Source organism: the organism of the source record quoted next, unplaced genomic scaffold (genome assembly GCF_019419815.1).
Source record: "Pyrus x bretschneideri cultivar Hongxiangsu unplaced genomic scaffold, Pyrus_bretschneideri_v1 Contig28, whole genome shotgun sequence".
Taxonomy (NCBI): domain Eukaryota; kingdom Viridiplantae; phylum Streptophyta; class Magnoliopsida; order Rosales; family Rosaceae; genus Pyrus; species Pyrus x bretschneideri.
In genome coordinates, this window is record NW_025999590.1 from 5054626 (window position 1) to 5080636 (window position 26011).

Here is a 26011-nt window from a genome sequence, read left to right on the forward strand (position 1 = left end):
CAAAATAACCCATACTATTTATGAAACTAAACCAAAATAACCCATACTATTTTTGGAACTAGAAAAAATAACCAACACTATTTCTGAAACTGAACCAAAATAACCCACACTGTTTCTGAAACTGAACTAAAATAACTTACACTATTCTTAGAAATACAACAAAATATAACACACACTATTTCTAGAAGGGAAGAAAGTAAACACTATTTTTAAAAATACAATAAAGCAACCAATACTATTTTTGAAATTGAATCAAAATAACGCAGACTATTTCTAAAACTATCGCAAAATTACATTCCAAGTTATTCCTACCATTTCAAAATTTGTAGCACGCGACGAGTTTCATTTGCGGATTCCAAAACGATTAGTAGTTGTTTTTATGTTTACACTTCAAATTAATAATAGTGTTAATTAATTAAATTAACTTCCAATATTCACTGACAACTTTCTTAGAAATGAAAGGTTCAAAGCAATGGATGATGACACATAAAAAATGAATGTTGAAAGCCATGTTGAAGTCACTTTTATCTCTCTTTCTCATCTGCTTTTTCTATTTTTTTTTTCTTTTCCAAATTTTGTAATTGAAGAAGGTGGATGGTAGTTAGGTGCTGGTTTATTAACGGTAGAGATTTATTTTCCTTTCTAGTTTTATGAAGAAATGGATGCAAGGAATTGGGCTTTTTGGTTTTTTCCAGTTCCATGGAAAATGGATTCAGTTTGAATGTTCTCCTCTTTGATTCAATTGCACAGCTCTTTTCCTGTTCGTTTCTTTTTAATTCTAGTTTTGAAGATTGGATTCAATAATTTGGGATTTTTTTTCTTTTCAAAGTATGGTTATTCTCCAAATCTGAATCTAATCTGGACAAGGAAATTCAAAGACTGATATATGCACCAAGAATGAAGGAAGAAAAACCCAAAAAATGAAAGGTTTCAAACCTGCGCCTCCTTGTTCTTCCAGAAATTTTTCATTGTGACCGGAACACGGATGGTATACCACGTGTTTTTATATAAGTGGTGAAAAATTGTATTTTTTAAGTTATTAACTTTTTAACACACATATCCCACCATTTGTATAATGACACGTGGCATACCACCTTGTGTTCCGGTCATATTGAAAAATCTCTCTTGTTATTTAGCCATTCTTTCTCCCGTTGAAAGGAAAAAAATATGGGCACGTTAAATCCAGCCGCACGATCTCATCGATGGTTGAGTGCATCATCCCCATTTTGTGGCTAAAATGGGGATCCCACTCTTTAAAAAACCTGCACTAAAGTCTAAGTTTTCTTTATGTAGGGATAATTTTGGAAACTTATTTTTGTTCCTGTTGGGCTATGTATCCAGCCCATGTAGAATTGGAGGCCTATGTTCTTATGATTAGTTTTGAGGTGCTTTTGGTTAAAGAAAACTATTGGGTGGTTTTTTATTAAAATAGTCTTGGTCTAAGTCATTTTCATTAAAACTCTCTTTTTATTATTCCTCAAAACATTTCTTAAGAGTCTCGCTTAAATATTTTTTTTTTTTTTTAAACTTAAATTTTGTTGGTATGAGATTTATAATTGACAGACAGAGTATATGAAGTGTTAGAATCTAAAGGTCTTCGCCTAAGTAGGTCAAAGATAGAGTATATGGAGTGCAAGTTTAGTGCGAACAGAGGTTCAAATGAGTTAGGGGTGAGGATTAGAGATCAAGAAATACCAAAGAGCGATTGCTTTTGCTACCTAGGATCTATCTTGCAAAAGAAGGGAGAGTTGGATGAAGACCTCAACTATAGAATACAAGTTGGATGAATGAAGTGGAAGAGTGCATCGGGTGTGTTGTCCGACCGTCATATATTACTAAAGCTCAATGGAAAATTTTATAGGATGACAATAAGGCTAGCAATGCTTTATGGCATGGAATGTTGGGCAATGAAGCATCAACACATACATAAAATGAGTGTAGTGGAGATAAAAATACTTTGTTGGATGTGTGGACACACAAGAAAGGATAATATTAGAAATGAGGATATTCAAGGTAAAGTAGAAGTAGCCGAAATTGAAGGAAAGATGAGAGAAAATCGGTTACGGTGATTTGGACATGTGAAACGAAAGCCTACTGACGCTCCGGTTAGAAGATGCGATTACGAGACAGAGATTATGGGCCGAAGGGGTAGATGAAGACCAATGAAGACTTTGGAAGAGACTCTAAGAAAATACTTGGAATACTTGGTTATAATGAAAGACGTGACACAGAACCGAGCGTAATCGTGTTCTAGGATTCATACAGCCAACCTCACATAATGATAAAAGGCTTTATTGTTGTATGAGATTTCTAATTGTTTTTAAAGAGAAAAAAAAAATATCAGCTACAACAACTCCTTGGTGGAGTGGGAACTTCTAAAAGGGAGAAAGTGGGGAGAGAGAAAGAGTATGAAAAAGAAATAAGAGGGACAAAAACTCAGCTACAACAACTCCTTGGTGGAGTGGGAACTTCTAAAAGGGCGAAAGTGAGAGTATGAAAAAGAAAGAGAGACGAGAGAGAAATGTGTGGTTTTGACTTCATCAACTCTAAAAAACACTTTTGATGTTTTTAAGAAATAAACTATGTTAGGGTATGATATACACACATCATTTTTTACCTTTTTCACACCTTTTTAATTTTCGACCGTCGGTTCGGATAAATTGAAGAAAATGAAATGACATAAATTAAAAAGGGAGGTGTGAGAAGTAAAAAATTGCGTGTGAATAGCACACCCCAACTATTTTTTAAGTTGATTTTGACTTCATTTTTTAAAGAGTCCTAAACCCAAACGAGTATCCGAAATCCAGAATCTAAAATTTGAGAAGTGATAACTTGCTTAAAAACTAAAAATAAAAAATTCTCAAACTAAATATGTGGAGTTGTGAATGTCATCGTTATATAAACGAGTTCCACATATTAATGTAGAAAGATGATGTGATTCATATCCGACTCCTGCTGCTCAAATCCATGAGAATTCAAGTGCAACCACCACTCTACTATGATTTAAATTTATACTTTTCCTTCCTTTTGTCCTTAACTTGGACCCCAAGTAACTAAATCTTTTTATTTATTGAATTAGTTGCTTTCTTTATCCAACGACTCAAATTAAAAGCTACAAACACGGCAATAAAGTTTCCGAGAAAATGCAGTTAGAGAGCCGATTTGTTTGTTGAGACGCCAACTAGTTATACAGCTTCTGCATTAATTGGCGGGAAATAAACACTTCTCTCCCTTTTTGCTATCTGCAAACTTCACTTTGTCTGTTGGCATTCAAGAATGGAGGAAGTAGAGCTTTCCTCCGACAAGTTTTCGGACGGAAACTCGCTTCCGAAAATGGACAAACAAACGAACCCGAGCAAGCAGCGCAGCGTGTCGCTCATCGGACTTTTCGCTGCTGCTGATAAGGCGGACTATTTGTTAATGTTTTTGGGAAGTGTTGGGGCGTGTATCCATGGTGGTGTGCTTCCTGTGTTCTTTGTTGTTTTTGGTCGTATGATCGATTCGTTAGGGCATCTGGCAAAGAATCCGCAGCAACAGTCTGCCCGGGTTTCCGAGGTAAGATCAAACGTTTCAGACTAGGTTTTTGCAATCCTTTTTGTGCGATGATGTTCAGTTTCGAGATATGTATGTGAGGTTACCCTTTTCTTTCATTTGCAGTATGCTTTGTACTTGGTATATCTTGGACTCGTTCTCTTCGCATCAGCATGGATTGGTACGTTTCGTAAACTTCAATTCTCGAATTAGTTATACGAACATCAGTAGTAGCAGACATGAGCGTAGCCAAGTTGATTAAGTATGACTATCCTTGTTGACGCTTTAATTTTCAGGTGTAGCATTCTGGACACGAACGGGGGAGAGGCAGACAGCGCGTTTGCGAATGAAATATCTCCAGTCAGTTCTAAACAAGGACATAAATTTTTTCGACACTGAAGCCAGAGACACTAACATTATTTTCCACATTTCAAGTGATGCAATTCTAGTGCAAGATGCAATAGGTGACAAGGTAATCCGCAACCAAATCCGTTGTGAAATCTCTCGAAGATGGTACTTAGAGTAACGTAATTTAACATTGGTCCTTGTATCTTCTGAATGCAGACCGGCCATGCATTGCGCTACCTTTCGCAGTTCCTTATTGGATTTGTCATTGGGTTTACATCAGTATGGCAGCTTACGCTTCTGACCTTGGCTGTGGTTCCGTTCATAGCTATTGCAGGTGGAGCTTATACTATAATCATGTCTACCTTATCCGAAAAGGGTGAGGCTGCTTATGCAGAAGCCGGCAAGGTTGCTGAAGAGGTACACTGTTCTCGGCAGTTCTCGTTATCTTACAAATCTTGCCGCTAATGTAGCCTATTTTGGTCTCACATTTTGCATATACCAGGTTATTTCGCAGATTCGTACTGTGTACTCATTCGGGGGAGAGGACAGAGCCATTGAAGCATACTCAACCTCACTGAACAAGGCCCTCAAGCTGGGAAAGAAGAGCGGGGTTGCGAAGGGAGTTGGCGTAGGGTTTACTTACGGGCTGTTGTTTTGCGCTTGGGCATTGCTTCTGTGGTACGCCGGCATACTTGTAAGGCATCACGACACGAACGGAGGGAAAGCATTCACAACTATCCTCAATGTCATCTTCAGTGGATTGTAAGTCCACTCCAAATTATGTGCGCATTTACTATTTCCCGTTTCGTGATTAAAAGCAGACCTTTTTCTTGTGTAGTGCTCTCGGCCAAGCTGCTCCAAGCCTTGCTGCAATTGCGAAAGGTAGAGCTGCTGCTGGTAATATCATGACGATGATTGATTCGGATTCCAATTCCTCTAAGGCATCGGACAATGGAATAGTGTTGCCGAAAGTATCTGGGCAGATTGACTTCTGTGACGTTGGTTTCGCCTATTCATCACGACCAAACATGGTGTTTGAGAATTTGAGCTTTTCGATTGGAGCTGGCAAGACATTTGCAGTTGTTGGCCCTAGTGGTTCAGGAAAGAGCACTGTTATATCCATGATTCAGCGATTCTACAACCCCGTTTCAGGTATATATTATTTCGGGTCTGTTTAATAACCATTTCGTTTTTTGTTTTGAGGTCAAAACCATAAACCACTTTTTGTCAGGTAAAATACTGTTGGATGGACATGAACTCGGAACTCTCCAACTGAAATGGTTACGAGAACAGATGGGATTGGTAAGTCAAGAACCGGCATTGTTTGCGACTACTATAGCCGGCAACATTTTGTACGGTAAAGAAGACGCAGACATGGATCAGATCATGGAAGCTGCTAAAGCTGCAAATGCACATTCTTTCATTGAAGGATTGCCTGATGGCTACAACACTCAGGCAGGAGAAGGAGGAACTCAGCTTTCCGGAGGGCAAAAGCAGCGAATAGCTATTGCAAGAGCAGTGCTGCGAAACCCAAAAATACTACTTTTAGATGAGGCCACAAGCGCTCTTGATGCAGAATCAGAACTTATCGTTCAGCAGGCACTAGAGAAAATCATGTTGCATCGAACTACAGTCATCGTTGCTCATCGGTTGTCCACTATCCGGGATGTGGACACAATCATTGTCTTGAAGAACGGTCAGGTTTCTGAGAGTGGCAACCATTCAGACTTGATGTCCAAGAAAGGGGAGTATGCAAATCTGGTGAGCTTGCAGGTACTGGAACATGTTAAAGATTCTGGCTTAGTATCTGGACATTCTTCGAGAGAATCCAGCTTTCGCGATACCACGAGTAACTATCCGCAGGAGGACAAGGCAACCACAACAAAACAGCAGAAGCCAACTGATCAAAACAGCTCTGCTCCTACTGCATCAGTGTGGGAATTAGTGAAACTAAATGCGCCCGAGTGGCCTTATGCGATTCTCGGGTCAGTTGGTGCAGTTCTGGCCGGCATGGAAGCTCCTCTTTTCGCCCTTGGAATAACTCACATCTTGACAGCGTTTTACGGTCCTAGTGGCTCTCAAATCAAACATGATGTTGATAGGATAGCTCTCATATTTGTTGGCTTGGCTGCTCTTACTGTCCCAATATATCTCCTGCAGCACTACTTTTATACATTGATGGGGGAGCGGCTCACAACTCGCGTACGCTTATTAATGTTCAAAGGTTCTTCTCGACCTCAAAGATCAATTCATGTTTTCATTTCTCATGTAATGCACATTACAAAATCAATCAAATCTGAGAACTCATTCTTGTTTCGACTGCAGCTATCCTTTCAAACGAAGTTGGTTGGTTTGATTTGGATGAGAATAACACTGGAGCACTGACTTCAACTTTAGCAGCAAATGCAACATTAGTGCGAAGCGCTCTAGCTGACCGTCTATCAACAATCGTGCAGAATCTTGCACTCACGGTGACTGCTTTCGCTATTGCCTTCACCTTAAGTTGGCGTATTGCAGCTGTCGTGAGTGCCTCCCTTCCTCTACTTATCGGAGCTTCCATAACTGAGGTCAGAATAAAAACAACCACGACATTGTTAAGAGCTGCATATTGTAGTATTGTTTATGTTTCAATTGTTTTTATCCTGAATCCAACATATGTTTGGTTTTCTTGATCTGTATGCGCAGCAACTGTTTCTGAAGGGATTCGGAGGGGACTACAACCTTGCCTACTCAAAAGCAACATCCGTGGCACGCGAAGCAATTGCCAACATACGTACTGTTGCTGCATTTGGTTGCGAAGAACGGATATCACTCCAGTTTTCCTTGGAACTAAACAAGCCAAACAAGCAAGCAGTTCTAAGAGGCCACATATCAGGTTTCTGCTACGGTTTATCGCAGTTTTTCGCGTTCTGTTCTTATGCGCTTGGCCTTTGGTATGCATCAGTACTAATCAAGGATAAAGACTCGAATTTCGGAGACATCATCAAGTCCTTTATGGTCCTAATAGTCACGTCACTGAGTATAGCAGAAACCCTAGCTCTCACGCCAGAAATTATGAAGGGATCGCAAGTGCTCGGCCCAATTTTCAGTATCCTAAAGCGAGAAACGGCCATACATCGTAATGATCCCAGATCAAATGTTGTTGCTAATGTCAAGGGAGATATAGAGTTCAAGAATGTGAGTTTCTGGTACCCTGCAAGGCCGGATATCGCCATTTTCGACCATTTGAATTTACGTGTTTCAGCAGGAAAGAGCCTTGCAGTAGTCGGGCCAAGTGGTTCTGGGAAGAGTACAGTGATTGCACTGGTAATGAGATTTTATGACCCTGTTTCTGGTACGGTTCTAATTGATAGATACGATATCAAAAGCTTGAACTTGAAATCGTTGAGGAAGAGAATAAGTCTAGTTCAACAAGAGCCGGCATTGTTCTCCACAACAATTTATGAGAACATAAAGTATGGGCACGAGGAAGCATCGGAAGTAGAGGTAGTGACAGCGGCAAAAGCAGCGAATGCACACGGTTTCATAAGTCGAATGCCTGAAGGGTACAAAACTCAAGTGGGAGAGAAAGGAGTGCAGTTATCGGGAGGGCAGAAACAGAGGGTGGCAATTGCCAGAGCAATACTGAAAGATCCGTCGATTCTTCTTCTGGACGAAGCAACCAGTGCATTGGACACGGAGTCTGAGAAGCTGGTCCAAGAGGCTCTTGATAAGCTAATGGAGGGCCGAACAACAATCTTGGTAGCACACCGGTTGTCAACTATTCGTGATGCTAACTGTATCGCCCTGCTACAAAATGGTAGGGTGGCCGAAATGGGAAGCCACGAGCATCTGATTGGAAGACCTGGTAGTCTCTACAAACAATTAGTTAGTCTACAGCAACAAAAGAGACAAGCGATTGATTAATTCAACGGCATTATATGATAAACTTCCTATGAATTTTTTCGATTACAAACTGTATAGTTTATATCGAAGACGTCGACTTTCGAGGGATGTACTAATAAAGACCACTATTGTCTGCTTTTCTCTTTTGCAACTTCTGTATAAGATGGTATTGAATTGTGAACTGTGTTATACAGACATTATCCAGAAAGAGTTCGATGCAATACACGAGAAAGACGGAGAAATACGCGTGTTAGCAAAGCTAACTGTCACTTAAATACACGAACATAAGTCTTAAACAAACCATCTAAAGCTATCACATGAATCCCTAAAATGTCAGTACATACTATACATACACCACGGTTTGCTGCTTCCGCAAGGACTTCGAGTACAAAGGAGGTAGCGGTGAAGAAAGGTCGGCAGTCAGCAAATCATTTCATAAATCTACTTGTCACTTCACAATATGAAGCAAGCCCTCTGTCCCTTTCTCTTCTTCTTTTGCTTCGGTGGCTGAAGCACCACCTTAATGGCCACATCAAAAACAGCTTTCACATTCTGCAATTAAAATTTCAAGGAATCATGTCAACAATGAGGGGTGAAGACATATGACAAATTTGGCATGAGGGAAGACAAAAAAGCATTCATACCTGTTGTGTTTTCGAGCTACACTCAATGTATGCAGGCGCTCCAATGAGTTTCTTCATTTCCTCTCCCTTTAGGCCAAAAAGAAAATCAAAGGTCAGTAGACCAACTTAGAAAGATATTATTTAGGTTTAGGGGTGAAGCAGTAGCCTTACCTGATCAGTAGTAATGGGAACTGCACCAGAATGGTCTATACAAAATTGTTTATCATCCCGAAGATCTGCAAATGAAAATCATAAAATTGAGCACCTCATTCATCAAACGAGTAAGAAAATTCTGTAGTAATAAGTGATAACAAGTGATAACAATAACGATCCAGATAATGATACGAAATGTTGACTCAATAACAGGAATAAAAGTGATAATTGCTAAACGACTAAGTAACCAAAACATCAATCTTAAAACAGTGCGGTATTGAAGATAATATCAAAACTAAGAGCTAGTATTCAATGCAGGCTCAAAGAAATTTAGAAGTAACTGAACCGTGACTCGGATCCTACATGGAAGAAATGGGAAGTTTATACCTCAATAGTCCCAAAAATTACCGGGACACTAAAGCATTAGATCAGACACCAGCACAAACATACATTACAAAGGGGGTTGAGAAAAAGATCTTACCAAGCTTTGTTCCAACCAGAATTATTGGAACACCAGGTGCATAATGGCGCAGTTCGGGAATCCACTGAAACGGAAAACAAAATCAAACAACTCATACACACACCAAACATTGTGTATTGAAATTATTGCAAACACAGATACTAAGAAAGTAAACAGGATTGTAAAGAAGATTTGGAACCTTTTTTGCAACGTTTTCGTAGCTGGCCTTGCTTATGAGAGAGAAAGCAAGGATAAAGACGTCTGCCCCTCGATAGCTCAATGGTCTTAATCTATTGTAATCCTCCTGCCCTGTTAGAAAATGGTTATTAAACCTCCCAAAATACAGGGAAAAACAAAAACAAAGTGAAACGAAATCGCATATGTAACAGGGGAGTGAGAGGTAAAATCACCAGCCGTATCCCATAGAGCCAGGTTGACAGTACTCCCATCGACAACAACATTTGCACTGAAATTGTCGAAAACAGTCGGTACATAGTCCTGTTTTTCGATTACAACTACACTCTTAGTCAATTATACAAAAATTCAAGTTCACCTACACGAAATAGCACGATAACAACTTCGAAAGAATCGAATTCTTCGGCTAATGAAACACAATACAGACACCAATGCATCATAATGTGGAGCATCAGAGATTTAACAACAATTAAGCATACTTAGAATCATCTTCGGAAAAATTAACGTTGTTCTTCAGCAAACTAAATCAAGGTTTGAACTTTAGTGAAATATAATCAATGTTTGAGCTTTGTGTATGATTATGCTAGCAGATAAGCATATACGACAAAATTCGGGAAATTGCCGGGGAAGAACTAAGAAGCAAGAACAGACGCATACGAGCATGCAATTTTACGAAAATGGGACTGACCGTGGGAAAGGTGTTGCTGGTGTAGGAAATCAGCATGCAGGTTTTGCCGACGGCGCCGTCGCCGACCGTCACGCACTTTATGAACCTGGAGGCGCTCATTTCACTTTTCAAATTTCAATGTTTCCACCTAGAGATCGAAGCAGCAGATCTCCGCCAGAAAATATCCTTTTCCGTCGCTTCTACTTCCTTCTGAGGTCACCAAGACGCCGTCTTTGCTAGCAGAAACCCTGATTCGGAAAGAGGGTGTGGGAGTGGGAGTGTGGCAGGTGTAGGAGAAGAAATTGAAATTTGAAGGAGGGAGGACGAGGGGAGTCAAAAAGTCAAAATTGTGGTGGAAGAGCTGCTGGCTGACCCAGCCATTAGCCAAGCCGGAATTGGATTCTTCCGGACCTTAGTGTCCGGAACTTAGAGATCAAATCATCTGGGTTGCTAATTAGTGTATAAAAGAAATCAGAATTGTTGGTTTTATGTGATGGGTTAGAAAAATAAATTAATGGAGACCGTTGGATTGAATTTGTGCGGCCCAAATTAATTGATCCCTAGGCTTCAGACATCCAATTCCAGCCAAGCCAAGCTTTTGCCAGCCGGCACACCTCCCTATGTCCCCTTATCTGTTTATCTTTTTACTTTTTGCTTTTTGCCTTTTTTTTGGTTCAAATTAAAAAAAAAAAAAAAAAAATCTTGCTTTGGTCCAATTCAAAATTTAAATTGATACCTACAACAAAGTTCCAATGTACTTTCCATTGTGTCTGCAACATCAACAAATTGAGAATTTTGTTAATCAAATGTAGGGAATAAAGTCGGGTAATCACGTGTTATAACACAAATAATTAATTTTTTTTTTCAAGTATCTAATTATTTGGATATGTCTCAGGACATTGAAAAATGCTTCAACAAATTTACTCATGATCAGGTGACAATCTAAGATCTACGATCAAATTATGTTAATTCTCTGTATTTCGTTATTCCATTAGTATGCTCCCAAGTATCTGTAGTTCTAATTTGTATGTCAAAAAAAGACGTTTTTCTATGGAAACCTTCATGAGCAATTGTTGTTTTTTAATGGTTTTTTTGCTTCTCTATATCTATTTACACCCCAAAATATTTGGTGTCAAACCGTTGTTTATTTCCTTATTTCTTCGATGATAGAGTTGACTGTCTAGCTGGCGTCTATTGTATTGGTTATCAAAAACACATGTGATTTTAAAATACACAAATTCTAACAAAAATATAAAAAAATAATCGATATTTGGCAAAGACTTTATTGGAATGACATAAAATTTTAATGAAACATTGGAAGATATTCGCTTAGTTGATTATCCATTATTTTGACAATCGTAAGATGTTCATCTAATCATTCCTAGTGAGTTTGAGTAATTTAAGATGAATATACTGTTAACTAACTGAAATTATATGTGGAGACATCCACATTGTCCATTGTCGAGTTTGAATCTCTCTTTCAATAGTTTAAAGTAAAATATTGTTTATATAAAATAGATGGATTAATTGACTTGAAAATTGCAAATTGTTTAATGAAATCTGAATTTTGAAATCTAAACTACGGGACAATAGTTACAAGTAAATTATAATTTTAAATTTTTTTTTGTCGAACACCGTCATTGAGTTTTCTATTAATCTCTCTTTTCTAACATTTTTAATTTATCCCTTGTGGATAAATTTGAAACTATACAAGGCTGTTTATTAGTTGAGGCAAGATTCGACAACATATCGGTGTCAAATATGTAAAACTCACCCCTATAATTGTTTTTGTTACGAAATGTGCTTACGAGCTCTTAAACCAATGATCTGAGTGACATGATATTGCCATGGTTGTGACTTGCATTGCCTCATCCTCTCCAATCGATATCCCAAAGCTAACAAGTGAAAAAAGTTTTCATATTTCATGTCCAAACAAAAGATTTTACCTCTCTCATTCACGTCTTACCGAAGTTTTTCTCTCATTTGCTCTCTATCTCCAAACTTGGATTCTTCGTCTCTTTACTATAACTAACCCTTCTTCATCGTTAATGTCTATTGAACACTTTGGTTTTTTAATTTGAAAGTTCTAAACTTTCTAGTAGCTTTGATTAAATTATGGACCTTTCTATTGAGATTGAGAACTTAAGAAGCCCCTTTTGAATGTTACAACATGGTGGCCTCCCGTGGAAAAACGATGCATGGAAAGTACATGATAACCATGGGCTATAAATTTATGAAAATTTTTAGTAGCATATGTGCATGGTTTCAATGGGGGATGTACATTGTGATTGAAATAGTCTCAGAATTACTCGAGATTCAAGAAATATACATGTGAAGATTTTTCGAGGACCTTTCAAATATTTGGTAAGGATCCGTTTTGTGCCTACCAAGTATTTGATGTGATGTCTGCTAGCATATCTCAGTAAGTTGCGGCGAGAGCATTCAACAAAATCTCTCGATATCACTCGTCAGATTGCTTTGACATATGTCGGTATCTGTTGACATGTACGTAATATGAGCAACAACAAATCACCAAATGTTCGACTAAATACCTCAATAAATAAATTAAATTTTTTTATACACTTTGCGCTCTATTTCTATATAAAAACTTAGACCTCCTTCCGCTACTGCATAATTTACAACAAAATTATTGAATGGTAAATTCGTATTCGCTGAATACTTGATTGTAAATTCAACAATCACATCATACACTGAGTCATGGTACAATTTCCACGAATTTACAATGTTGGGTGGTGATGTGGATAGGCAGCACTGTAGCCTGGTCGATCTTCTCCTGATCCTCATTGTGAGTGGAATCCTCGTGTTCGTTCATCATACATCGTGCAATCAGTTTTTATCAGACACTATTTATATTTATTTTTAAATAAAAGTATTTAAAATAATTTTTAACCGTAAATTTATAATGAACTAAGATAATTTAAAAATTCTTAAGATCTTCACAAAGAAAATAAACCTCCTTCTATATCGAAAGGCAGTAGCTCTGACTTATCCAAGATTAGTCACATTAGGTGTACCAAATCTTTTATTTGGCGGCAATTCCCTATTTAGAAAAAAAAAAAATATGGTTTTATGGTTAGGTGGGTAAGATTTTTGTTTTTAAAAAATGACTTGGCCGTCAAATATTCAAATAAAGAGATCCCGGTCAACGTGTATCGCTCTGTGTTTGCTAATAGATCTTGTGTTCTCTTTTGGATTTTGGTAACTATTGTAAGAGTACACGTAACTCCAGCAATCAAGATTAAGTTAATAAATCATTATGGGATGATTTAGTAGTTGAAGACGAATTTCAGGTTTGTATTTTATATGATATGTTCTGAATTCGGTTCTTAAGCTTGTGAATCACACAATGATGATTATGAGGAGACTGAAATGTCTATGTGAATCTTCTCAAATCTCAAAAGGATGAACTACCTTGACAAAACCACCAACTGGTCCCGTTTTTCAATTAGAATTCAAATGGAACACTAAAAAATAACCCTTGTCAAACATCAAGTACATAATCCAGGATGCAAACCATGTTTAAGTGCCATATCGTCTGCAATTATTCAAAACCTCTTTTTATTAGACTTCTCTACACCAATTTAAATCATAATAGACGACTAACATACATTCTCGCCTCATATTCTAACTATTTCAATTAATCTAAAAAATTGTCACTGTTTTATCAATCAGGTAAACGTGATAAATTCACCAACAAGTAGAACGTGGAAATTATGTAATATATTAGCCCCTGGTGGCTCTCTGTTATTATATATAATATAGTTTTGAGCAGTCTCATATGCATATAATATTTCCTATGGAGCATCAGCATACCAGTTTAAAAAAGTCCAAAGCTTTAAGTTTGAAAGGTTGAATGATGATCAAGAAGGGCTAACTACTATTGATTTTGTCATCTTCATTGTTCTTCCGAAAACTCAAGTTCATCGATGCGTGATTCATTAGGTTCTAATTACCGAGGCAGTTGCGATGAAGTGCTTTTGAGCTCCACTTGTCCGTTCAAAATTGAGATGCCAGAACCAGCTCTTGGATGGCCTCTTCAGGGACTAACCGTTAGTCCTCTAAGGCTGAGCCAGGAAGCTCGCCAGAAATCGGATAGCTCCGACATGTTTTCCGAGAGAGAGGATGATGAATCACCGTTGTCGAGGCCCGGTTGGCCGCTCTTGCGGATAGCTGCTGCCTCAGCGGAAACTATGAGTACTACTCCTATGAGAGAATTTAAATCCAGAGAAAATATGTCCGTGGTACAGTGGGTGATGATGGACCTGCCTAGCCGTCGATTTCTTTCGGCAAATTCACAGCCGCAGGAAGGTGATGAAAATTGCTTGACAGTAGCACCAACACAGCTTTCCGATGAATTGGAGATTCTTGTTGCAGAAAACTCAGCAGGTTGCAGGCTTTTCAGCTATGCAGAAATCAGTAGCGCAACTTGTCACTTCTCCGCAGGTAAATTAAGTGCTCGTTTGGGATTACTTTCGTAAGAAAAAACTTCTGCTCATAAGTGCTTTTATTAAAAATGCGTTCTTGCTCGCAAGAATTTAAACAATTGGTTTGTGAACAGAAAATCTTATCGGCGAAGGAGGGTGTAGCAGCGTATACAGAGGATGTCTCGAGGGAGGTGAATCAGTGGCGGTCAAGGTTCTGAAATCGTACAAGGAAGTTTGGGATGACTTTTTATTGGAAACCAAGTTTGTGTCTTCAATTCAGCACAAACACATCACTTCTCTAGTTGGTGTATGTGTGGAAGATGGCAACCTTATTTTGGTATATGACCTCTTTCCCAGAGGGAGCTTGGAAGGAAACTTGTACGGTAAGAAATTAGAACGAAGTGGTTATCAAACGGGCTCTAGTAATTTGAATTTCAAACGAAGTGCTCGTCACTTGTCTGAATTCGAATTTCATTTCATCTTAGTGCAGATTGCAGTGATGGATGTATACTCCCATGGGAAGTGAGATTCAATGTGGCTGTTGCAGTTGCAGAGGCTCTAACTTACCTGCACAATAACTGCCCTCAGCCGATCATTCATCGCGATGTTAAATCCTCAAACATTCTTCTCTCTGATGAGCTTCAGCCGCAGGTACAACATAATATGATCTGCCTGTCGTACATTCATTATTTCACTTTCTTTCCAAATTGTACATTTTTGTGTTGAACCTCGAGTTTATGCTTTGCTTGCAGTTATCTGATTTCGGGCTTGCTACATGGGGACCGACCGATTCTGGTTACGTGATAAGTAGTGATGTGGTGGGGACTTTTGGGTACATTGCTCCGGAATATTTCATGCATGGGATGGTGAGTGACAAGATTGATGTTTATGCCTTTGGTGTTATTCTCCTCGAACTCTTATCCGGTCGAAAGCCGGTCCATGCCGAGGCTTCGAAAGGACAAGAGAGTTTGGTCAAATGGGTAAGTTTCCATTCTTTGTATAGTTTCAAATCCTGTACATTTAAATTTTGTGCATTTTCCGCATTGCTGATCTAAAGTTCTTTGATGCAGGCAAGAAATTTGTTAGACGTTATGGATCTTAAAGCATTGCTGGATCCAAAGTTAAATGGGGACTACGATGTTGCCCAAATGCGCAGAATGGTAATGGCAGCAGGGCTTTGCATAAACCAGTCACCTCGTCTTCGACCGAAAGCGAGCCAGGTTCTGAAGCTACTAACGGGAGAGACGGACGCAAATGAGTGCTTTAATCTTCATGCTGTCAAGTCGAGAGAGACGTGTTGTCGAGATGAAGACGACGACCTATTCCCGGAAGTCGGGCGGCATTCGGTTTCTGCAATGTCCGATACAAATGATGGTAGCATCAGCAGATCAAGTTCAACAAACACAGCATCTAGTGCAGAGAAACCACACCGGTACACGTTAAAGGACTACTTGTCTACACCTGACCATTATTGTTTAAGTGAAATTTCTTTCATAAACATGTAAATATACATACATACATATATATATATACACATACATACAAAATAGACCGATGTTTTTCTTATGAATTAATCGATAAAATCAATTAACGAACGAATAAATCAGTGTTTAGTTGATGCTCATACAACTGTACAGTTTAAAACCGCTAGTGCTGCCACAAAAGATGGAAGAAACACACTAGAACGGAACCGTGTAGGACAATGCACATATGGCGGCCTCAGGCAACAATGTGCTTTCGGCCACTGCGTGCTACTTGTATGACATGAGACCTCGCTTTCAGTTTTAGACCTTTTAGACCCGCAACTGTTTTGTGACGGTGTCCTAAAAAGCCATTCTTCGTCATCAGTACCGTCGATTCTCTGTCAGATTTCCACACTCTGAATCTTCTCTCCCAACACTCTTTTCACCAATACTTTTGATCCCGTCTGATGTTGGACTGGACAAAGCTTGGTCACATTTTGAAGCAAGTCCTGGAAGTCCAGCAAGCCTTTGAACTAGGAGGTTGATTGGGTACAGGATCAACTTGTGCCCTTTCTGGAGTGATTTTTCAGTGTGATCGGTACACGGGTGATACACCAAGTGTCACTAAACAAATGGTGGAATATGTGTGCTAAAAAGTTAATAACTTAAAAAATAAAATTTCCCTCCATTCCTATTAAAACACATAGTGTACTATTTGTGTTCCCGTCACAATTAAAAATTTCTTTCATTTTTGGAGGGAGGAAATCTGCCCCTCCGGAAGAAGAGGCGCAGGTGAGGCATATGGTTCCCAGGGCCTTCGCAATTTAATGCGAATGATCAAAGGCCTTTTTGTGCCTTGGGCGCCTTGTGCTCTTCGGTAATGTCAATTTTCTCCATATTAGTGGAAACTGTAGCAATGTTCTCTCAACTTTAATCGAATTGAACTAATGGTTTATTAACTAAAAATTCATGTCCATTAGTCCCTTAACTTGTTAAAATGTATATCTATGATCATTTTCGTTAACTCCGTTAAAACTTCCGTCAAAACGAAAATCTCACTTGAACTAAAAATCCACGACGAAATTCTCACACTTGACCTAGTTACTTGGATTTCGTCTCTTTTGGGTTTTACTTGTTTTATTTGGGCTTTTTCGGAAACACGGGCTCCTAAACCCAACTGAAAAAATCAATTTTTTTAGGAAGCGTATACCTGCCTGCACCAAAACCCTGATTAAACCCCAACAGGCTTCTTCCATTTCAACGAAACCCAGAAGTGGGAGACTTGCGAACGATCTTACAGTGATCCGATTCGTTCACCATGAGAAGGATTAGCGGAATCGCTTTGCTCACCAGAGCCGCCGCTTCTATGGGCGGCGCCACCACAGCCATCTCCGCAACTCAGCACCGTCTGGTTCAAGCAGCGATGTTGAGCACGTGCTCGAATTCAAATCCGCTGTGGTTCACACAGAGACTCGGCGATCGCTTCGGCCTATCGAGACCCTCCACTGCGGCTCCCTGTGCCGGAGGGCATGTGTGCTTCTCTACAAACGCCGCCGCTTCTCTGGCCCAGGAACCGCACGCCCATGAAAAGTTCCTCTCCAAAGACGTCGAGCTCTACCAGTACGAAGCTTGTCCTTTCTGCAACAAGGTTAGAGGTAAAGTATCTCGAATTCATTCTTGAAGATGAAATTTTGCAACTTTCACTTTCTAATTTGGTCACTGTATGATTTGGGAATCGGAATTCCACCTAAATTGATCTTATTTTGGAAATTATAGGAGTCTGCTTCTGGATTTCGCTTTCGATTTTATGCTATTTGATTGTTTTCGCCATTGAATTTTTCCTGTATCACAGCATTCTTGGATTACTATAACATTCCGTACAAAGTTGTGGAGGTTAATCCCATTAGCAAAAAGGAGATTAATTGGTCCGATTACAAGAAGGTGCCGATCCTGAAAGTCGACGGCGAACAGATGGTTGACTCTTCAGGTTCTTGGACATTTTGTTATTTCCTTACCATTTTGTATCTTCTTGATGCTGGATGCTGTAGTTATTAACTATATCTAATTTCAGATTAAGTTCTTTGTGTATAGTTAAGTTTCCATGTTTTGTTTTGTGTTCACAGAAATAATTGATAAGCTGTACCTAAGGATCAATAACGAGAACCCGGTCTTAAATGGTGAAGAAGAAATGAAGTGGCGCGGGTTAGTTTTTGCTTTCACTGTTCTACTTTGTAAACCTTTTTTTTTGCACGGTACTAAGGTTCGATACAATAAGAGATATCTCTTGCAGCGACTAGATTTCCTTTCGAAACTTTTATTTTTTTCGGTGTTGTGATCACGCAGTTTTTGGCATGGTAATAACTGATTAGTTGCGATGTAGGTGGGTGGATAATCACTTGGTGCATGTTTTATCACCAAACATATATAGAACTGTTTCAGAGGCTCTCGAGTCGTTTGACTACATCACCAGTCATGGTATGATATCGCACCACTTCATTACTGATTTCATTTCTCTTTTGTTTCCAAAATCCCAAATCGGCAGTTATTTATTAACACCCTTCACAAGAGATCTGTTTGTGGAAGACTTTGGCTCAAGTAGCGTAAGTTGTTTGTGTGAATTTGTACATCTGTGGTGTTTAGTATTGATGCCATTAATCACGATTGGAAGCTCTAACTCTCATATGTGATTTGAGTAACTAGAATTTTCTTAAACCTACAGCAACAAATGCTCAAGAGTCTCAATTAGGTTCCTTCTGACTAGGACTTAGTTAAATTCCAATCCTCCAAAAGTCACTTTGGAAGCTGGCTTACCTTTGATTTTAAGCAATCCAAGCTCCTTCCCTTTAGTGCTTAAATCTCTTGAAATCTCTTACATGTAGGAAACTTTAGTTTGTACGAAAGGATGGTAGCGAAGTATACCGGAGCTGCTGCTATGTATTTTGTGTCAAAGAAACTGAAGAAGAGACACAATATTACTGATGAACGTGCATCCTTGTATGGAGCTGCAGAAACATGGGTTGATGCTCTCAATGGCAGACAATTTCTTGGTATGCTTATCTGAAACATCATATTTGATTAACTAAAGACTTACCTTATGATTAGAACTAAGAAATTATCGGATAATCTTGTCTTTGAATAGGTGGATCAAATCCTAATTTAGCCGATCTCGCTGTATTTGGTGTTTTGAGGCCCATTCGACACCTTAAATCCGGCAAAGATATGGTGGAGAACACGCGGATTGGTGAATGGTATGCTCGAATGGAAAGTGCAGTGGGAGAGTCTGCTAGAGTCAAGGCCTAAAGGCGGAAAAGATTTGCTGGTTCAGATATCACTAATAAATGATACATCGTTTGAAGTTTACCTAGTATGTTACTAATAATATGCATCATCAAAGATTGAGACTTTGCAAGAAGGGTTTTTTTGTTTGTTTTTAGAAGGTGTTATGGTTTGGATCATTTGGGTGGGACTATGTAGAAGTCATTGTACTAGGCCAAATATTTGGACCAAGAACAAGTTTGTCAAGTTTTTCATGAAAAGATGTATCTACATCGTTATTTACTTTTCAATTAAATTTCTAATCATAAGCATATGAACCTGATAGTTATGTAATTGAAGTATCGACAATATCAATAATAATACAACGTATTGGTAATCAATAATGTCTCAATATGCTGTTGGAGTAGTTAGAAGCATAGCTATCGTATGAAGATTGTAGTAGATGAGCTCCTTTTGGGGCATCTCCACTCGTTTTAGGAGGGAAAGGATAAGGCAATGGCAGTGAACTTGCTCTTACTATGCACTCTAAGTAGTAACTGTCTTTGATCCAATCTCCTTCTTCTGGAACCGCTGGAGCTGAATTATTCAGCCTAAAGGCTGTTTAACCTAATTGGCAGGGCAAGAGCACTACCAGTGGAGATGCTCTTGGTGCATGACTATGTCCATTAACCCATCCTCATATCTTCATGTTTTTTCATGAAAAAAAGTCTTCATTGATCACATCATCAACACCTATATTAAGATTGTTAATCCTCAACCAAATAAACTTTTTCTTAAGCTCCATAGATCATTGATATATATATTTGCATACGTGTGAACGTGTGACATCTTCTAATTAAATGGAAATCAAACAACGTTAAACCTGTATACATGGTACAACACATTAAAATGTAATCTTGGTGGTAGCCCTGTTTGCAACATGTTTTTAGTATGTAGATTGTTAAAAAAAGCGTGAATTGAATTGGTTGAAATTTACAAAAATAGGAAACAGGGAATGGATAGAAATGCTATTCTTCAGCCCTTCCCAATGACCACACTGACAATTTCTCCAATCGCTCCGATTCTCTCAATCTCCTCCCCCGCTCCCTCTTCGTAACGTCTGACCCTTTCGCGTCTCTCTCTCTCTCCTCTCTCTCTCTCTTACTTTCTTTATCAAATCTCTGACCCGATCATTCTGTGACCCTTCTGTCCCCAAATCTGCATGTGTACGTCGTCGTTTTCCCGCCACCCCCACATCTGTCTCCCATTAAATGCTCCCGTTGGTTTTCAAGAGTTTTGGGATTTTGGGCAACAGAGAAAAAGACTCCCAAAGCTCTTAACTTTCTTTATTAATTAACCCTTTTTTTAGTTCCTTAATTAGCATTAATTAGTCACAATTAATTTATATTAAGAAAGATTTGTCCGTTTCCTCTCTATATATAAACCACTCTTCCAGTAAAACCAGAAACTCAAAGCAACAAAGAAGGCAAAGGTTATGCCAATAGAGAGAGAGAGAGAGTTTTTAGAGAGAGAGAGAAAGGGTCATGCATCTTTTCTGATATAACAAGAACATTGAACCCTCCTGCTTTTCTAAACCTACCCCATTTCGTTTCGTATTAAAAAGTCCCATGAAATATGTGAAGGCAGAAGATTAAAGGTTGTCTGAGAAAAAACATGGCAGTTCAGGCACAAAGTTTGTATTTTTCTGAAGATTGGTCGTCGGCGGCGGCGCTGCTCCACCCTGTTTCCGGCCTCGACGACATATTTTCCGGCATTCCGAGCCCTCCGCCTCCCGCCCTTCATCCTCCTCAAAATCACTTTCACCTCCGTCTTCCGGTGGCACAGAATCAGAGGCAGAATTTAAACACGACGGGCTTTGATTTCTGCAACCAGTTAGGAGCTTCGGTTTCGCCTTCCACTTTCAATGGCTTTCTCCCTACGCAGTTCTCGGAAAACTTAGGGGCGCAGCTGGACTTGCAAAGGCACGAGCTCGACTGCATTATTCAATTGCAGGTGATTATTGGTGTTAATTTTCTTTTTCTGTTTTTGGGTTCTTTATTTTTTCATGGTGATTGTTGCGTTAATTTTATTTGTTCTCTCAAAAGTTAATACAAAAAATATTTCATCTATTAATGTTTTTGCATAATAAATTTAGAGACGATGACTATAAGAAAAATGTTATTGGGATCATATTTGTTATACGTTTGATGGTCACCAAAAAAGAAAATAACGTTAACCAAATATTTTAATAATAATTTAATAGCTGACAATCACGTTATATTTAATGAAATAAAATTTTAAAAAAAATAATGAAAAGAGTTTAAAAATTTTGAGATTTAATCAAAACGACAAAATGAAATAAAATTTAAGAAAAATTAATGAAAAGAATTTGAAAATTTTGAGTTTGAATCAAAATGACAAAAATAAACAGTATTAAGTGTTGAACAGTATTGAGTGTTTCGTTAAAATTTCCTAAAATTTAAATAAATGATGTCCAACATTAATGGGTATAGAGTTTTCTTTAGTGTTTTTGTATGTTTATATTTAGTGTGATTAATTTCTAATTCATTTCTTTTGCTTTAAAAATAGAGTGAGAATTCTTTTCTTTTTTTATTTGCTAGAAAAAGAGTAAAAAGTTTACTAAAATAATTTTACAAACTAAGATAACATTACCAATCTCTTCGTAATTTATATTTTCTTATAAGAAACCATGAATAAATCACATCACCAGTGAATAAATGAGGATTTATTTTTAGGAGTTTTAACGAAAAATTTACGGTACCGTTCACTTTAACGAAAAATCACATTTTTATACTAAAAAATCAAATATGGTACTATTCACTTTACCTTTTATTTTGTCCTTATCGTGAAAATTCAAAGTTTTCAAACTCTTTTCATTAATTTTCGTTTTATTTTTCCTCTGAGAAAATGTTTAAAGATAACGGATACTTATTTTCTTTTGCTGATTTATTTATTTTCTTGAAAGCAGAGTGAAAAGCTGAAGTTCGCATTGCAAGAGCAGAGGAAGCAGCAACTAGCAGCTCTGTTGTGCAACTTAGAATCCAGAACGTTGAATGTAATTAGGCAGAAAGAAGAAGAGTTAGGACAGGCGACAAAAAAAGCGATGGAGCTCCAGGACTGCCTGAGAAAAGCAGAGATGGAAAGCGATATGTGGCAGCGGGTGGCGAAAGCGAACGAAACAATGGTGACGGACCTGAACAACGAGCTCGAGCAGGTCAGAGAGCGACTGGTTCTCGTCAGCAGCGAAACCGACGACGCAGAGTCCTGCTGTGAAAACAGAGTAGCAATTATGGAGGAAGATCAATTAGCGGAAGAGAAAAGGAGAAAGTTGGTCTGCAAAAGCTGCCAGGCACGGAGCTCATGCGTGCTTTTCCTGCCGTGCAGGCATCTCTGTTCGTGCAAGTTCTGTGAAGGGTTTCTTGGATTTTGCCCCGTTTGTGATTCCGCCAAGGAGGCAAGCATGGAGGTCTTTTTTGTCTAGCAAGAAACAGTGCCAAGCAAAAAAGTGCTTCTAAAAAAAGCATGAATCTTTATTACTTTTGTGACTCATGACGTGATGCGCTGTGCTCCCTTCATTTTGGCTACTCCGTTCATTATTCATGAATTTTTAGTATATATTGGATTTTATAGTGCGATTTTAGTGTCCTTAATTTATGTAATGAATTTCCATATATTTATGTGGTTTGTGTATATATTTAGGGTTTTAAATCATTTAGATTCTTCAATGGAACTTCATAATATCATCATATATTAAATTAAGTAATGTATACTATACGTATATGTGCACTAGAATTTTCAATCTTTGAATATGCTATGTGATGGGTTTGTACTATAAACAATGTTTAAAAAGAGAAAGGACAGTGATGATCGATGAAAAATCAGCAGAAACTTCTACTGCTAGTCAAATTACAGATGAATACTTGTTTAATTTATAATTAAAAAATTAATTATTTAAACAGCCAAATTCTGTACAAAGAGAAAAATGTTTAAAAAGAAGGGTTGCTTATATGTTTAATATGTTATTTAATTGTAAACACGAATAATTCCTGAAACAAGCGACAAGAATACGTGTACAAAATATATATTTTGTATTAATGATTTTGGGGTTACAATCTCTTTGTAATTTGGTCCTCTGATTCTATCTTCGAAGGGTGTACGTTTGTGGATGAATTGTTGATCCAAAGGGCCGTCGGGGCTTGATCTAAGGATGAACAGTTGATGAATGATGAACACTTTCTTCAAGGGGCCGTCGGGGCTTGATCTTGAGTTGGTGGAAGTTCTTCAAAGGCCGTTGGGCTTGATCTTGAAGGTTGGTGGATGAGCGGATCTTCAAGGGCTTTTGGGCTTGATCTTGAAGGTTGGTTGGATGTGTGGATTTGTTGAGGTTGTTGATCCAAAGTGGTCGTTGGGGCTTGATCTTAGGATGAACGGATGATGAACGATGAACACTTTCTTCAAGGGCCGTCGGGGCTTGATCTTGAGTCGGTGGAAGTTCTTCAAGGGCGTTGGGGCTTGATCTTGAAGGATGAACGGATGATGAATGAATCTTCAAGGGCCGTTGGGGCTTGATCTTGAAGGTTGGTTGGATGTGTGGATTTGTTGAGGTTGTTGATCCAAAGTGGTCGTTGGGGCTTGATCTTAGGATGAACGGATGATGAACGATGAACACTTTCTTCAAGGGCCGTCGGGGCTTGATCTTGAGTCGGTGGAAGTTCTTCAAGGGCGTTGGGGCTTGATCTTGAAGGATGAACGGATGATGAATGAATCTTCAAAGGCCGTTGGGGCTTGATCTTGAAGGTTGATGGATGATGAACGATGAACGGATGTGTGGATTTGTTGATCCAAAGGGGCCGTTGGGGCTTGATCTTAGGATGAACGGATCTTCAAGGGCTTCTGGGCTTAATCTTGAAGGATGAACGGATGTGTGGATGATGAACACTTTCCTCAAGGGCCGTCGGGGCTTGATCTTGAGTTGGTGGAAGTTCTTCAAGGGCCGTCGGGGCTTGATCTTGAAGGTGGATTTGACGAAGAACGAAGATTGCTTTCTTGATCCTTCGGGATTTGCTTGAGAGCTTTAGAGTTTCAAGGCTTCTTTCTTTCTTCCTTCCTTCTTTTCTTCTTTTCCTTTCTCCTTCTCCTTCCTTCTTCCTTCTTTCTCCCCCCCCAAAATGAATGTCTTGGCTTCCTATTTATAGAATTCCAAAACTTGATTTTTGGATTTAAATAATCAGATGAAATAAATCATTTCTGCCAGGTATTGACACGTGTCACACTTGATGACTTTTCCAATTTATTTCGATTTTTCGTTGAATCACACGCTACATGTAAAATTTATGTGACACGTGAACGTTGAAATTTTAATTATTGGTCAACATTTATTTCACCGAAATTTTGATGTCTACAAATGCCCCCACTTCAAGGCGCGTCGTAGACATGTGCTTGTCACGTGTAGAAGATGCGTTTTGAAGTCCTTTAATGTAGATGTCAACCCAAGGGCCGTCGAGGCTTGATCTTGAATTGGGCTGGAAATTTCTTCAAGGGCCATCGAGGCTTGATCTTGAGCTTGACTGGAAGATTTTCTGGTTTCTTCCAATCGTTGATTTTCCGCAGGCTTAATCTTGAACTGGGATGGAGGATTCTTTTGGTTTCCTCCGAAGGTCTGAACTTACTCCTTTTATCTGGAGTTGAATTTGATTCAAGGGTGGTGAACACTTGATTTTGAATCGGCCTTGTGATTTCTTCAAGGGCCATCGAGGCTTGATCTTGAGTTTGACTGGAAGATTTTCTGGTTTTCTCCAATCGTTGATTTTCCGCAGGCTTAATCTTGAACTGGGTGCAGGATTCTTTTGGTCTCCTCCACTCGTTGATTTTCCTTTGTGCTACGCTTGAACTGGGCAGCAGGATTCTTTTGGTCTCCCCCGAAGGTTTGAGCTTACTCCTTTTTTCTGTTTCTTTGTTCAATCTTTCTAATTCGTACTGAAGAGTACGAAATAGAAAGATTGATTTTTCATTGTCACTTGTCTTTCTCCGAGCAGATGTGGTCTTCCCTTATGCAGGTTTAGCATCTTCTCTTGCAGTATTTGTTCCTGATGCAGGAGTTGAATGCAAACCTTGCATTTGAATGGACCATCACTTCTTGGTGGCAGCGCAAGTTTGAGTGGAGGTTCCGACATATTGCTTTCTCTGTCCTTGTCCTGGCAGGTGAGAACAAGGGCAAAGGAAAAGATAGGGGAAAAGCATGATATGAGATACCTTTGCTTTCGCCCTTGATGATATGAGATACTTTTGCCTTGGTGTCATTTGTTTGCAAGGGTATTCCCGGAGAGGAAGAAAACTGAGCATTTTGAGATGCTTTGCTGGGAGTGTACTCTCGGAGGTGAAGAAGAGTTGGGCATTTTTTTTTCTTGTTTGCAGGTTTGCCTTGCCATAAAAGATGAAGGTCGACATATATAGGGATTTCCCAATAGCAAGTGGTGGTACTGTTCTTTTACCCTTGTCGACAAAGGTTTTGATACCGCAAATTCGGCTTTTTGAAATAGTGACGACTCTTCGATCTTTGAATACGCCTCTTTGATTTCTGAACGACGCCTCTTCGATTTCTGAACGAGCGTCTCTTTTGACAAAGTGGCACGCGTTTTCTGAAAAGCAGAGAAAGCGTCGCCGAACTTTGCGCTTGTCAGCTAAAGATGTGTAGCTGCGATGATGACCTCCACGTGATCTTTTGACAAAGTGGCACCCGTGTTCTGAAAAGCCGCGAAAGCGTCGCCAGCCTCCACGTGTTTTCAACTTTGTCGGAGATCTTTTGATAAAGTTGAACGCGTTTTCTAGAAAGCCGAGAAAGCGTCGCCTAACTTACGCCGGAAAATCCAGCTTTTGAGATTTGCAGAGCGATGTCTCTTCGATTTCTGAATAAGCGGCCCTTCGATTTCTGAACCAACGCCTCTTTGATTTCTGAGGAAGCGCCT

At 39.0% G+C, this 26011-nt stretch overlaps 5 protein-coding genes across 5 annotated transcripts; 4 read left to right on the forward strand and 1 right to left on the reverse strand.

The window, feature by feature from the left end:
• Positions 1-3214: 3214 nt before the first annotated feature.
• On the forward strand, positions 3215-7901 carry LOC125479220 (ABC transporter B family member 13-like). Its single transcript, XM_048588313.1, has 9 exons — positions 3215-3555; positions 3658-3712; positions 3828-4003; positions 4096-4296; positions 4382-4641; positions 4718-5031; positions 5111-6103; positions 6205-6446; positions 6565-7901. The coding sequence occupies exons 1-9, from the start codon at positions 3277-3279 to the stop codon at positions 7783-7785; spliced, it is 3741 nt and encodes a 1246-aa protein (XP_048444270.1). The 5' UTR covers positions 3215-3276; the 3' UTR covers positions 7786-7901.
• A 6-nt stretch (positions 7902-7907) lies between these two features.
• On the reverse strand, positions 7908-10307 carry LOC125479221 (rac-like GTP-binding protein ARAC5). Its single transcript, XM_048588314.1, has 7 exons — positions 9884-10307; positions 9411-9498; positions 9200-9309; positions 9022-9085; positions 8559-8623; positions 8409-8474; positions 7908-8316 (listed from the first exon to the last, which is right to left on the reverse strand). The coding sequence occupies exons 1-7, from the start codon at positions 9980-9982 to the stop codon at positions 8218-8220; spliced, it is 591 nt and encodes a 196-aa protein (XP_048444271.1). The 5' UTR covers positions 9983-10307; the 3' UTR covers positions 7908-8217.
• A 3385-nt stretch (positions 10308-13692) lies between these two features.
• LOC125479348 (protein kinase STUNTED-like) lies at positions 13693-15855 on the forward strand. Its single transcript, XM_048588569.1, has 5 exons — positions 13693-14326; positions 14442-14690; positions 14798-14958; positions 15060-15287; positions 15378-15855. Exons 1-5 carry the CDS (start codon positions 13810-13812, stop codon positions 15810-15812), a joined length of 1590 nt encoding a protein of 529 aa, XP_048444526.1. The 5' UTR covers positions 13693-13809; the 3' UTR covers positions 15813-15855.
• A 1298-nt stretch (positions 15856-17153) lies between these two features.
• Positions 17154-19336, forward strand: LOC125479147 (prostaglandin E synthase 2-like). Its single transcript, XM_048588186.1, has 6 exons — positions 17154-17425; positions 17623-17757; positions 17894-17972; positions 18151-18245; positions 18650-18817; positions 18910-19336. The coding sequence occupies exons 1-6, from the start codon at positions 17194-17196 to the stop codon at positions 19068-19070; spliced, it is 870 nt and encodes a 289-aa protein (XP_048444143.1). The 5' UTR covers positions 17154-17193; the 3' UTR covers positions 19071-19336.
• Positions 19337-20105: 769 nt separating this feature from the next.
• Positions 20106-22820, forward strand: LOC103963855 (probable BOI-related E3 ubiquitin-protein ligase 2). Its single transcript, XM_048588570.1, has 2 exons — positions 20106-21038; positions 22015-22820. Exons 1-2 carry the CDS (start codon positions 20700-20702, stop codon positions 22525-22527), a joined length of 852 nt encoding a protein of 283 aa, XP_048444527.1. The 5' UTR covers positions 20106-20699; the 3' UTR covers positions 22528-22820.
• Positions 22821-26011: the final 3191 nt, after the last annotated feature.

Excerpts from the sequence above, each read along its gene's own strand:
- LOC125479220 (XM_048588313.1), top strand. The coding sequence starts at position 3,277 with ATGGAGGAAGTAGAGCTTTCCTCCGACAAGTTTTCGGACGGAAACTCG. Across the intron at positions 4,004-4,095 it reads AAGATGCAATAGGTGACAAG|ACCGGCCATGCATTGCGCTA; the intron begins GTAATCCGCAAC and ends TTCTGAATGCAG. Across the intron at positions 6,104-6,204 it reads ACGCTTATTAATGTTCAAAG|CTATCCTTTCAAACGAAGTT; the intron begins GTTCTTCTCGAC and ends TTTCGACTGCAG.
- LOC125479348 (XM_048588569.1), top strand. The coding sequence starts at position 13,810 with ATGCGTGATTCATTAGGTTCTAATTACCGAGGCAGTTGCGATGAAGTG. Across the intron at positions 14,327-14,441 it reads AACTTGTCACTTCTCCGCAG|AAAATCTTATCGGCGAAGGA; the intron begins GTAAATTAAGTG and ends GTTTGTGAACAG. Across the intron at positions 14,691-14,797 it reads CTTGGAAGGAAACTTGTACG|ATTGCAGTGATGGATGTATA; the intron begins GTAAGAAATTAG and ends ATCTTAGTGCAG.
- LOC125479221 (XM_048588314.1), bottom strand. The coding sequence starts at position 9,982 with ATGAGCGCCTCCAGGTTCATAAAGTGCGTGACGGTCGGCGACGGCGCC. Across the intron at positions 9,499-9,883 it reads CCAGCAACACCTTTCCCACG|GACTATGTACCGACTGTTTT; the intron begins GTCAGTCCCATT and ends ATCGAAAAACAG. Across the intron at positions 8,317-8,408 it reads GTAGCTCGAAAACACAACAG|AATGTGAAAGCTGTTTTTGA; the intron begins GTATGAATGCTT and ends TTTTAATTGCAG.
- LOC103963855 (XM_048588570.1), top strand. The coding sequence starts at position 20,700 with ATGGCAGTTCAGGCACAAAGTTTGTATTTTTCTGAAGATTGGTCGTCG. Across the intron at positions 21,039-22,014 it reads ACTGCATTATTCAATTGCAG|AGTGAAAAGCTGAAGTTCGC; the intron begins GTGATTATTGGT and ends TCTTGAAAGCAG.
- LOC125479147 (XM_048588186.1), top strand. The coding sequence starts at position 17,194 with ATGTTGAGCACGTGCTCGAATTCAAATCCGCTGTGGTTCACACAGAGA. Across the intron at positions 17,426-17,622 it reads TTTCTGCAACAAGGTTAGAG|CATTCTTGGATTACTATAAC; the intron begins GTAAAGTATCTC and ends CCTGTATCACAG. Across the intron at positions 17,973-18,150 it reads GAAGAAATGAAGTGGCGCGG|GTGGGTGGATAATCACTTGG; the intron begins GTTAGTTTTTGC and ends GTTGCGATGTAG.